The sequence below is a fragment of the Lynx rufus genome, unplaced genomic scaffold (genome assembly GCF_022079265.1).
Source record: "Lynx rufus isolate CCGP_SWC_20201006 ecotype Redwood Valley unplaced genomic scaffold, mLynRuf1.p SCAF_3, whole genome shotgun sequence".
NCBI classification, from domain to species: domain Eukaryota; kingdom Metazoa; phylum Chordata; class Mammalia; order Carnivora; family Felidae; genus Lynx; species Lynx rufus.
In genome coordinates, this window is record NW_025814845.1 from 68,856,123 (window position 1) to 68,867,328 (window position 11,206).

Genomic DNA, 11,206 nt, shown 5'->3' on the forward strand with positions numbered 1-11,206 from the left:
AAAACGATTATTGTTAGACATAATATCTAAGATGCTCATAAACCATAATGTTTTCTACTGCTTATAAGATAAACTTCAACACATAACAAAGATATTTGTGTCTGCATCAGTCTAGATGTGTAGAAAAATCTATTTCCCAAGAAAATTATGTAATGAGTAATTGCACACTAACAGCAAGGGGACTTATTGCCTTGGTTTGAATATGTAGTTTAAGATTTTGAGAGAACAGTCTTAACAACATTATTTTCATCTTCCTACCAAATTTTTGCTAAAAGAAAGTTTTCAGCGGGTCAGAGCCAGCAGGCTTTTTGGTTATCATTTTGAGTTTACCCTTTTCCCTGGCCATAAGTAAACTAAGACAGTTGGAGGGAAATGAAGGTTAAAGAATGTGTTTGAGAAACTAAACAAAGGTCTAACAACGACCATGTTCTCCTCCTGCAGACAGACAAGGTTGGGAAGGCTTTTAAGTACTTGGAGGCCGCCTTGTCCTTTATCGAGTGTGGGATCGCCATGGAGTCGGAGAGCCCGGCGTCCCAGTCGGCTTACTCGGTGTACTCAGAAACCGTAGACCTCATTAAGTAAGTGCCCAGTCATTCTGCCATCTCCCTAAGTACTTCTCTTTCCTCTCCTTTATTGCTTTAATCCATTTGAACTTAGTATGAAGACAACTTAATAAAGGGGAGCCTTAAAAAAGTAACTGATCCAGGACCTCTTCTTGGAGCCAAACTAAGGGTGTAGCACTTCTAGATGATGTGCTAGAGCAGAGTGACTGAGTCTGGCTCTCTCATTGTGCCAGGTTCACTGTGAAATGCCAGTCCTTTCAGGGAGAGGCTGGTTTTTCCAGTTTGGCTTTCTTATCAGCTCACTGTAAGCTCCCTTCCTTATCATCTGCATTTCGGCAGGGGACTCAGTGAGGATGCAAGTCACAAGTCTACGTGGTTTCCAGCAGGTAGACAGGCCAGGGAAGAGACATGCCCTCGCCTGCTTTTCTGAATGGCTCGAATTACTGCTCTAAAGCCTTGGGGTTTTTTCTGCGTGGTTTTCATGTCGTCACATCTTCAGGAAAATCAGCAGAAAGCTAAGACAGACATAGTAAAATGTCTTTCTTTGTGCCTGGGATTTTCTAACTGCTTTTGTTTAACCTGATGTATTTTTATGTTTTCCTATAGATTTATAATGTCATTAAAATCCTTCTCAGATGCCTCAGCTCCACAAGAGAAAATACTTGCTGTTTTATGGTGTGTACTTTTTTTTGTCTAAATAGCATTTGCTTTTGCCTCTTTTGCTGTTACAAAAAAGATTTTAAAATTTGCTTTCTTAACATGGAAATTATAATGAAAGGTGGAACAAAACCAGAAAGTAGTAGGAGGTGTGGTCAAGGGGTTAAACCTAGTGATAGTTACTTTTTATGAAAGGCATCTAGTGCCATGTTACCGATGACTCAGTAGATGGTTTGGTCTTGTAACTTCAATTATGTTCTTGTATATTTGTGTTTTTCCACCAATATTTACTTTTGCTGACAGTGTGAATAGTGTAGTAAGATTGTTAAGATACTCTTCCTAGTGTAGAGGAGGAAAACCCAGTGTGTTCTTTAGGCTATAAGAGATTAGTTAGATGGCGTTCTGTAGTGGTGATACTCGTGTCTGTAAAGTAGTAATGCTTCACTTAAACTTCTGTGTATGTCCACAGCATGCGTTGCCAATCCATTTTGAACATGGCGATGTTTCGTTGTAAAAAAGATATAGCAATAAAGTATTCTCGTGCTCTTAATGAACACTTCAGCAGTTTTTTCAAAGTTGCCCAGGCACCATCTCCATGCGTTGCAAGGTAATGAAGAGTCTAATTTAAATAATTTTCAAAATTGAGTTATTTCTTTAATTACTTCTTGCTTTTGCAACCATCTGTATGACTTTGGCTTTGCAAAGATTGTGTACATCTGTGTGCTAATCTCCTTAAACTTAAATTATTATCATATTTCTACCTTTTTAAGGAATAGTTATAAGTCAACATGTTGGCTTATTGAGTAATATAAAAAGATAATTACAGAGAACATAGGGTCTTTAGATTTGCCTGACAACAAAACAGAGGCAGAGCCAGTCAGAGCCAGTCTTTTCTCCCTCTAGATAGCATGTTGTCTTGGTGTTTCAGTAAACAAGAACAATCCAGAACTGTATGCCCTCCACCTCCTCTAGGATCTATGACAGTGACAGTGATATTAAGAATGAAGAAAGTTCTAACTAAATTCACACACACACACACACACACACACACACACACACACCCTACCCCACCTTGTGAACTGAAATTGTTCATCTGTACCATAATATATTGCAAAGCAATTTTTGTGCAGGTGTTTTTAAAATAAAGATAGAATTTTCTTCCCTGTAGCACTTGCCTAGTATTTTTAAAAATTTGGTCATACTCCTTGAAAAATTCCCAGTTCTGGTAAGTTTTGCTATTTTAAGAGTATCACTTAGAAGGTTGCCCCATTTCCAGCGCACTCAAGAGATTCCCATATGGCCTCTCAAAAAAAAAGTCCTGATTGAGAAGTGACTTCGTATCTCTGAAAATTTTCATGACCCTCACCCCTGACATGTCAAACACATTATTTGAGAGAACTTCAGTTTGTCCAGGCACTATATAGCAAGCCACCTCTGTACCAAACCTTGTTGTTAGGTACAGGGAGTATAGCAGTAAACAAAATAGGCAGGAATCTCTGCCCTCATGGAGATTCCACTCTAGTCTTTCAAAATGTACGCTCTCCTGGAGGCACTTTGGGTCCCTACAGGCCCCCCGAGGGCAGACATACCCAGTCGTGAGGCTCCTGCCACTGGCCCATCTTCCCATTACTTTTTATGTGTAAGTGTTCTCCTTGTGTTTTGCATTTTATGCACATCAAGGCGCTCATTAACTTGTATGTGCAGGTATGCAGGCAAGATGAGAGCAAAGAGAAGACTGTGACTCCCCTGACGCATAATACTTCTTGCTCAGTCTCCTCAGAGGCTGTCCTGTCCTCATCCAGTCATTGGTTCAGCAGATATTTGTCAAGAGCCCACTCTTTGTGCTAAGTGCTAGAAATGCAAAGGTTGATAAGAAATGGTCCCAGCCTTCAAGGAAGGAAAAGGAATAGACAGAAGGGTATAATGGGATGTGATAAATGCAATGGATACATTGATAGGTAAATGCAAAGAGATGCATTCAGGTGGTGGCTGAAAGGAAGCCATGATGTTTCCCTAGTGTCTAGAAGACTGCCGGGTACAGAGTTTTACTCAGTAAATGGGGAGGATGAAAGAATGAATATATAGAAGGTTAGGACCATCTTCACAGGGAAGCATTGTCTTAGTAGAAGTTGGAATTGAGGGTGGGGAAAAGGAGGGCTTCTGGGCTGAGGGGGTAGACTGTGTAAATGGAGTAGGCATACTCAGAATCCAGATTTGCCTGCCTGATTATGTGGAGGACACCTTGCCTCTGTCCTGTTAATTTCTCTATTGGGGGGGGGGCATTTTGTTGTATTTTATGAAATCCCCAAATATTGAAAGGGTGTCTCTGATCTGGTGGGAGCGATTGTCATTTTGGCTAATATACACGGAAACTTTGTAACTAGCACTGTGGTCCCAGAGACAAGAAATCCGTAATCTGTGGGTTTAGATGATTAACCAGTTCTCTTCTTCACCTTTCAGAAGTACAGGCACACCGTCCCCTCTTTCCCCAATGCCTTCTTCTGCCAGCTCCATGGGTTCCCAGTCAAGTGCTGGCAGCGTAGGGAGCAGTGGGATGCCTGTCACCATCCAAAACATGACATCTTCTTATGTCACCATCACTTCCCATGTCCTTGCCGCCTTTGACCTTTGGGAACAGGCTGAGGTCCTTACGAGGAAGAATAAAGGTAAATGGCTCTGCTGGTAATTCCTGGGGCAGGGGGCTTGGGAGGGAAGGATGTTGTTGGTTTGTATTTTATGTGCATTTTATCGAAGAAAAGGAAATGTGTAGGTATTTACTCTTTTCACATTTTGGCCATTCTGCTCCATCACCTAGTCACAGTTCTTTCTTGAGCTCTGGTGGCATGGAGCCAGATCTCTGTGGCTCGATCTTAGCAAAGTTAAGTTAGGAATGGTTTCGGCACCTTGCGCCTTCAGGAGTTCTGGCATTGTTACTTCAGCCTGAACTGAAACTCCAGCACAGGGACAAGGCAGGTGAAGAAGGAAAGCTCCTGGCCGTCTCCGGCACAACAGATGGCGTGGTGTAACCTAAATACGGAGTTGCCTGCTTGTTTTCAGTGTGCGTTGAGAAAAATGGTTAGCGACAGCGGAAGAAATACGGCATAGTGAACATTCTTGAGACTCCTTTGAGAAGACAGCTCCTGGAGAAATGCAAGATTTAGGAGACGGTATATAGGGTGTGCTGTTAGACGGACCGCTTCGTGGCAGTGCCAGTGACCACTAAGGAGATGCATATATGTAAATGCCACATTAATGCCATTACATATTTTTTCCTGGCTGCAGGGAAAGCGGTGGCCAGCTGGCTGTAGCCACTTAATTTTCTCATAGCCTCTTAGAACTTTCTTTCCTAGCAAACAAATGATGCTTTTAACATGTTGGGATTGTTTTGTTTTGTTCTGATTCATGCATCTGCTGATCCAGTAGTGTAAATAGGGTATTCTCCAACACCAGCCACTGTGCCAGGCATTATGGATTCAACTCTAAAACCAACTCAGTTCTTAACCTTTCTGGTCTAGCAGAGGGGTGTGAACTAGCAGGCCGTTAGAGTAGATCGTGATTTTTTTTTGCCATGATGAAGTACAGAATATTGCAGGGATACAGTTGCCGGAACTTTGACTCTTTATGTTTCCTGTATTATTTTTGTGTATGAAAATGTGTTTGCTTAGTTTTGGTTTTGCTTTGTTTGCAGAATTTTTTGCTCAGCTCAGCACAAGTGTGTGTGCCTTGGCCCTCAACAGCAGTTTGATGGATCTGGTGCACTATACAAGACAGGGTTTTCACCGGCTAAAACAAGCAACCAAAACACCTTAACGGAGGCCCAAGTTGATTTGATGGCTTGGGAACTTTTTTGCACATTGAAAGCCTCAAAAACAGTTCAGACGTTTGTCTCATCAGGACACCAAACCGAGAAGAGAAGCACCGTGAGATGGCCAGGACATTTGTCCACTTAAACTTTCAAGAACTTAAGTGATCATTGGTTGGACACGGTGGTTATGCAGGAGCAGAATGAGGAGGCTGGCCTCAGAGATGATCTTGCCTTTCCTAACTAAAGGACAGAAGTGCAATGTAGACTTAAGTGGGCGTATGAGTGGTCTAGAAACATTTCCATACTTTTTTTAACCAGCAGGATGCAAATTGCAAATGAAATGAGGAGAAGCAGTTTCAGCTCTGAGAGCAAGTTCATGTCATCTCAGTAGCCACCTTAGTCCATTCCCAGAAGGAAATTTTTTAAACAATGAATTTTGGTGTAGGGTTTTGTGGATGATTTTTTTTTTCCTTTTAAGTTTAGGGGGGAAATACTTGTTTTGTTTAGTAAATTCTAATGGTCATCTATAAAGCGTAAGTTGTGAAGGACTCCACTGTACCCCACTTTCTGCCCGTGAACAATCACTTTGATAATACCAAGTATTGTCATAATTTATAAAATTGAAGGCAACTCCCCCCCCCCCCCCCCCCGTTCCCAACCCTCCTGTTGCCTGGAGTACACCGCACGTTCACCCCAGCTCCAATTTCTCAGTCACTGCTGCAAGTCCGCCTACACCAGAGCTGCGGAGGGAGGGGCTACCGCACACCGGGAAGCCATCTTGAGATCGCATGCGCAATGGAGGACGCGGCGCTGCCATCCCCACCACCCCGCTTCCGTGAAAGGCAGTCACCATTGACTATATTATGAATTTTCTACCTTGGGGAAGAAGGGAACCAACGTTTATACCTGACCAGATGATGGCTAAAGTGCTTTTTAATGTTTATTTGAGTAGAGCTGGAATTTGAGGTGCTGATCTGTGGTCTACAGTTATGTGGTAACTCATGTTGTCTAACCAACTCAGAATTTTGTCAGCAAAGAAAAATGAAATCTACTTCTTAGAGAGGCTATATTTTTCTGCTACAAATTATTTTATATTTATAGCAAAAAGTAGACTTTCTGAGCCCTTGATTGTCTAGGGTAAATCAACTCCCTGAGAGGATGTGGGGATTTGGGTGGTTAATTAGACTTAAAAAAAAAAAAAAAAAAAAAAAAGTCACCACATGCCTTCACTCCAAAGTGTTCTCAGTCAACTAGATTTGATTGGATTAAAGAGGAGCTGTGGCCTTCCCATGTGTTGTTAGTGCCATGTTATAGACATTTAACCAAGTTCATTTGGAATGACCTAGAATGAAAGAACACGATCAAAATTCCCACATAACCATAAGCACAGATTTTTTTAATTAAAACTTTGAAGGTTATTGGAAGCATTATTTTGAGTGCAGTGTTTTTAAAAGCCAATTCTTTATATCTCTTTTAGAAGTAGAATTTGCACATGTACTAAAATTGAGGAGTGAGTGTTACCTCTGTAGTTGGTTCATTTTTCACTACCTTTATCCCATTCTGCCCCTCTACATTTTGTTTCCTACCAAGAATGTTTTGTCATTTTCGTATCATTAATGAGGAAGGGAGTAATGAACAGATTGAAGGTCCATATGAGGAATGTAAGTTTTGGTCTATCTTTAAAGGGATGTGTAGAGGGTGGGAGCCATGATTATTTTTCACATATGAACTGTTTGTGTGAAGCTGTTCCCTCAGTGTCTTATCCAACCTATTTTGTTACCAGTAGCTAGTTCAGAGGTTTGTTACCTCATGTTTAGGTTAAAGCCGGAGAATTACGGCAGTAGTAATACCTGAGCATAAGAATTTGATGTGTAATTTCGATGGACAGATTTCCTTTATCGATGTTCTAAAGCACGGCCATTTAACAAAACTTTTTGTTAAATGAACAGTAATTGCCTGGTGGGTTGTGGCATTGTGTCCATCTCATAAAATGTGGGAGACCAGACACCAGAATCAGCTTTATGTGATTATTTAATGCCTTTTTTCCCCTTATTCACTTGGCCTTCCCCCTCCCTTTTACCCCACCATTCCCCAATGCAAGTCACCTGTCAGTTTGGAAGTGTGTGTTTTTTAGGACAGGTTCTGATCTATGCAGATTGTGTTGGAGAGAGAGAGAGAGAGAGAGAGTGTGTGGGTGTGTGTGTGAGGGCATGTGTGGTCTTCCGGTGAAAGACAGTGCTCCTGTGACTGAAGACGTTTCTAAGTCGATTTCTCAGCCACTTGTAAAAAAAAATAAATAAACCTGATTGCTTTTTCAGTGGCCTTATTCCTTGTGTGTAGCGTTGCCCCCACCCTGACCTTTATATTAAAAATTTATTTGTCCCTTGAAAAAACATTAATTTGCAGAGATCAATTTGTAGTATTTTGATCATGGAATATTTCCGATTCTTACTGCATTGTACCTAAAAGAGGATTCCCAATGGCTACTTTTAAAATAGAGTATATGAAAAATAGTGGCTGATGAATCCTTAATGTTCATAAGGTCTTTTTCCTGTTACAGTTGTATATAGAAGTCTAAAGAATTTTTAAAATCGCTGCACTTTTTCACTGCATGCTTAAATTCCCAAAGGCAGATTTTTTGTACTGAGGTAGATGGTTGAAAGGACTAGATTATAAAATGAGACAAATACAAAACATCTTAAGAAGTGAAAATCTTGCCTTTGGCACTACAGTGTGTGTGTGTGTGTGTGTGTGTGTGTGTGTGTGTGTGTGTGTGTGTGTACTAAGAAATGGAAGAACACTGTTTTACTTTTTAAAATGTTGAATGTTTCTGTCCTTTCTGGAGATAATTAAAATGTGAATCACTGAACTTGAGATTTTAGCCAGACTAGGGGCCCTGCTAAACAATGAAAAACACTTCACTGAAATTTACCAAATCACACTGGGTTAAGAATGTGAAAACACTCACCACATGCTGGCTGTGGTGAGGAAGTAGGGGTCCAGCAGGTATAGTATCAGGAAGAGAACTGCAATAGAATGGTTTATCTGATATACTCAGTACTGAATGAGACTGAATGAGTCTGATTTTTTAAGCCAAAAGGACCTTGATTTTATAGATCTGTTTTGACCAAAATATTTAGCCTTTTCCTGTAGACAAATTAGAACACATTTATATCCTTTAATTCCAGATCTCAGGCTGTTGAGAAGCTAACAATTGACCCCTTTCTGGCTGAAAACTTGCCTTAATTGGTACCTTAAATATTCATGTTAGAATTGGGAGCTTATTACTCTTGTTAGGTTTCCTGTCCAATAATTTTTAGAACTAAAAAGATTAACCATTATGTCCTCCAAAACGAACAGCTCTTATATCTGATAGATGAAAGGAGATGTGTGTGTGTGTGTGTGTGTGTGTGTTGTATGTGTTACATAAACATTCACACACACAAGATTATGAGGCTGGTTGAATTGGATATATTTATTGTGCCTTTGTTGACCAAACATAATTTTGAAGTAATGGTAATTTGGGGATAATGCTGTATTTATTTTGATATGGCTTTAAGACCTGTTAATGTGGGTCTTAAATGTTAATGTGTACCTTTGCTCTTCTGCTTCATGAAGTGTGATGCATATTTGTACACCTTAAGGTAAATGAATCCAATAAGGCTTGATTCCGTACCTCTTACCACAGATTCTACTTTTTTCTTAAGGATTTGTTTTCCCAGACACTACACAAATCTTTGAAAAACTTTGCCACTTCATCTACTACACTCTTTACTATCAATTACCAACATTTAAATTTTGCAAGAATATTTGGGCTTCTTTTAGAAACAAATGCAGAGATTCACTCCCTGGAAAGTGAGTTCTGCATAGTGGCCATGGAGGAGGAGTGTCAGGATTATGGCGGTACTTACTCCTTTGTTCCCTTTCTGTGGTGGGTTGCCTCTTTTGATTGTTTTTGGTTCTATTGAGAATTGATGGATGTAAGGTTTTTTCCTGTGCCTTTTTTATCTTCTGTCATTTTGTTTGCTGGAGGTGGACTGGCAGAATAACATGTCGGGGGATTTTCCTTCAAACATTGCAAGTGGTATTTCTACCGTATAAACCTCCAGTATGCAATCCAGTTGTGTTGGTTTCTTGGTGACTAAGAACGATGACCACTGGCCATGTTCTTTAGTTTTTGTGATGAGTTGAGAAGCACCATCTACTTAAGGGAGCTGTGAATTTCCTGTCGTCCTAGGGAAATCACAATATGTTCCACTGTGCGCCAGATATCAACAGGTACTGTGATGGGCAGAAAAGTGCCTATATTTCTCTACCCACAAGGGCAGGAAGAAGACCTACAGCTCCCCGTGAGCCTAGATGGTACTATATTGGCCTGGAAGGACAAGGGAATAAGACCACTGGCAGCAAGGTGGCCATGCTGCCCTGGTGAGACCGGGCAGTGGCTGACCTAAGGAAGATAACTTGCTTTGCTTAAAAGTAGATGTTGAAGTGATGCTTAACACAGGCAGTATTAACTTCGCCTTTTGTTCAGGCCATCAACATGTATTGTTAAAATTACTGCACATCCCCCCTCAGATATCAAGTATACACTGTTCATGTTGGTGTGTGTGTGTGTTTATAGGCATGTGTCCCAAATCTTTTTGGTTTTTTTTTTTTGTTGTTTTTGTTTTGTTTTGTTTTGTTGTTTTTTTTTTTTTTTTTTCCTGAATGTGATCATGTTTTGGATGATACCTGAGCAGGGTTGCCTTTTTTTTTTTTTATTTATTACCATTATATATTATATTATATTATATATTTGTTGCTTTCTTATAAGTTTAGAGGAAGTCAAATCTTGGTATTAAAATTGTTTAAAAAAGAATAAAATTGTCCAGTTGATAAATGATCACTGGTCTAAAATATGAATTTTTCTTTAGTTATTGTGGAATAATGTGCCAGCTGTCTAGTCCATACAGTGATTTTGTATGTAGGATAGGGAAGCAGTGATGCTCTCAATGGGAAGATGTGCAACACAAGGGGACTCCATGTATTTTATCTACTTCAGCAATGGAACTGCAACTTGGGGCTTTTGTGAATAAAATTTAGCTGCCTTGTATAGTCCTTTGAAAGAGACATGTGATCTGTGAAAATTATAGTTTTCTTTTTTTAGAAGAAAAATTTGCAAAAGATCTTTCCAAAGATACTGTGCCACAGATCTTTTGTTTGTTCTCTGTAATGAGGATTAATTGCTGTTTAAAAAAAAAAAACAAAAACATGTAATTGACTTGTTAATCTTCAAATTGTTTCCTTTTCACAAGAGGATCGAGCTGTAAAAAAAAAAATTAATAAAAATTTAGAGAAATTGTTGGGGTTGAATTCATGCTTTCCTTTTGCTTGAATAAACGAATTCCTAAAATTGCCATATATAATTACCATTATATAGCCAAGGCGAGCCTCACATGGTGGAATAACATGCCGTTGTTCACAGTATATATTTATTGTTAAAATGGGAACAGAAGTGGGGGCAGAGGGTGCTCATCCTTCCCTTTGGTTTATTTTCAAGAACTTCAGTCACACACAAATTAGCCTGATACCACCACTGTGGCATCTTTTCTTTCTGACCTCAACTGCCCGGTGCAATGGTGACCATAATTTGCCTATTTTTAACTTGTTGCATGGACAGATTTGTATAATGTTAGTATTAAAAGGAATCTAAAGGCATATGGTCTGTCCTCCCTTTGTTACTCTGAAGGAGCTAATGTTTTACACCAGTGGTTTTAGAAAATCAGCAAGAACCCAGATACTGAAATCTGACTTGGCGAATTTGAATTCTGGCCCCTGAGTTTGCTATGTGTCCTTGGGCAAGTTGTTTAACCTCTGTGGGTTTTTTTCATTTATAAACTTTGTTGATTTGGTATGTACCTAGTAAGATGGTGAGGATTGTACAAGAGGATATGGAGAGTGTTTAGCATAATGCCTGGCATGAACACTCTTAAATTGGTGGCTCCTTTAATTTATTCCTTCCCCTTGCTGCACCACACTGCCCACAGCTACCCTCCAGCCTCAGACCTCACTACCCACCTCTTTTTCATTTTTTGTTCCTTAGGTTAGGTTGACCTCTACTTATATTGGTCCTAATGAATAGATACCCACCCTCGGCAAGCTTGTGGTAAAGTTGACAAGCAGCAAGAACTGGTAAGCA

At 39.9% G+C, this 11,206-nt stretch overlaps 1 protein-coding gene across 2 annotated transcripts in view; it reads left to right on the forward strand.

Annotated features, from left to right (window-relative positions):
* AFF1 (ALF transcription elongation factor 1) overlaps positions 1 to 8,096 on the forward strand; it is a 131,567-nt gene extending 123,471 nt beyond the window's left edge. For both annotated transcript variants that reach the window (XM_047091893.1, XM_047091894.1), the window contains exons 16-20: positions 442 to 578; positions 1,170 to 1,238; positions 1,690 to 1,827; positions 3,681 to 3,886; positions 4,909 to 8,096. In XM_047091893.1, the coding sequence (XP_046947849.1) occupies positions 442 to 578; positions 1,170 to 1,238; positions 1,690 to 1,827; positions 3,681 to 3,886; positions 4,909 to 5,030 (672 nt within the window). In that variant the 3' untranslated portion in view covers positions 5,031 to 8,096. The remainder of the gene's footprint in view (positions 1 to 441; positions 579 to 1,169; positions 1,239 to 1,689; positions 1,828 to 3,680; positions 3,887 to 4,908) is intronic.
* The last annotated feature ends 3,110 nt before the right edge of the window (positions 8,097 to 11,206 follow it).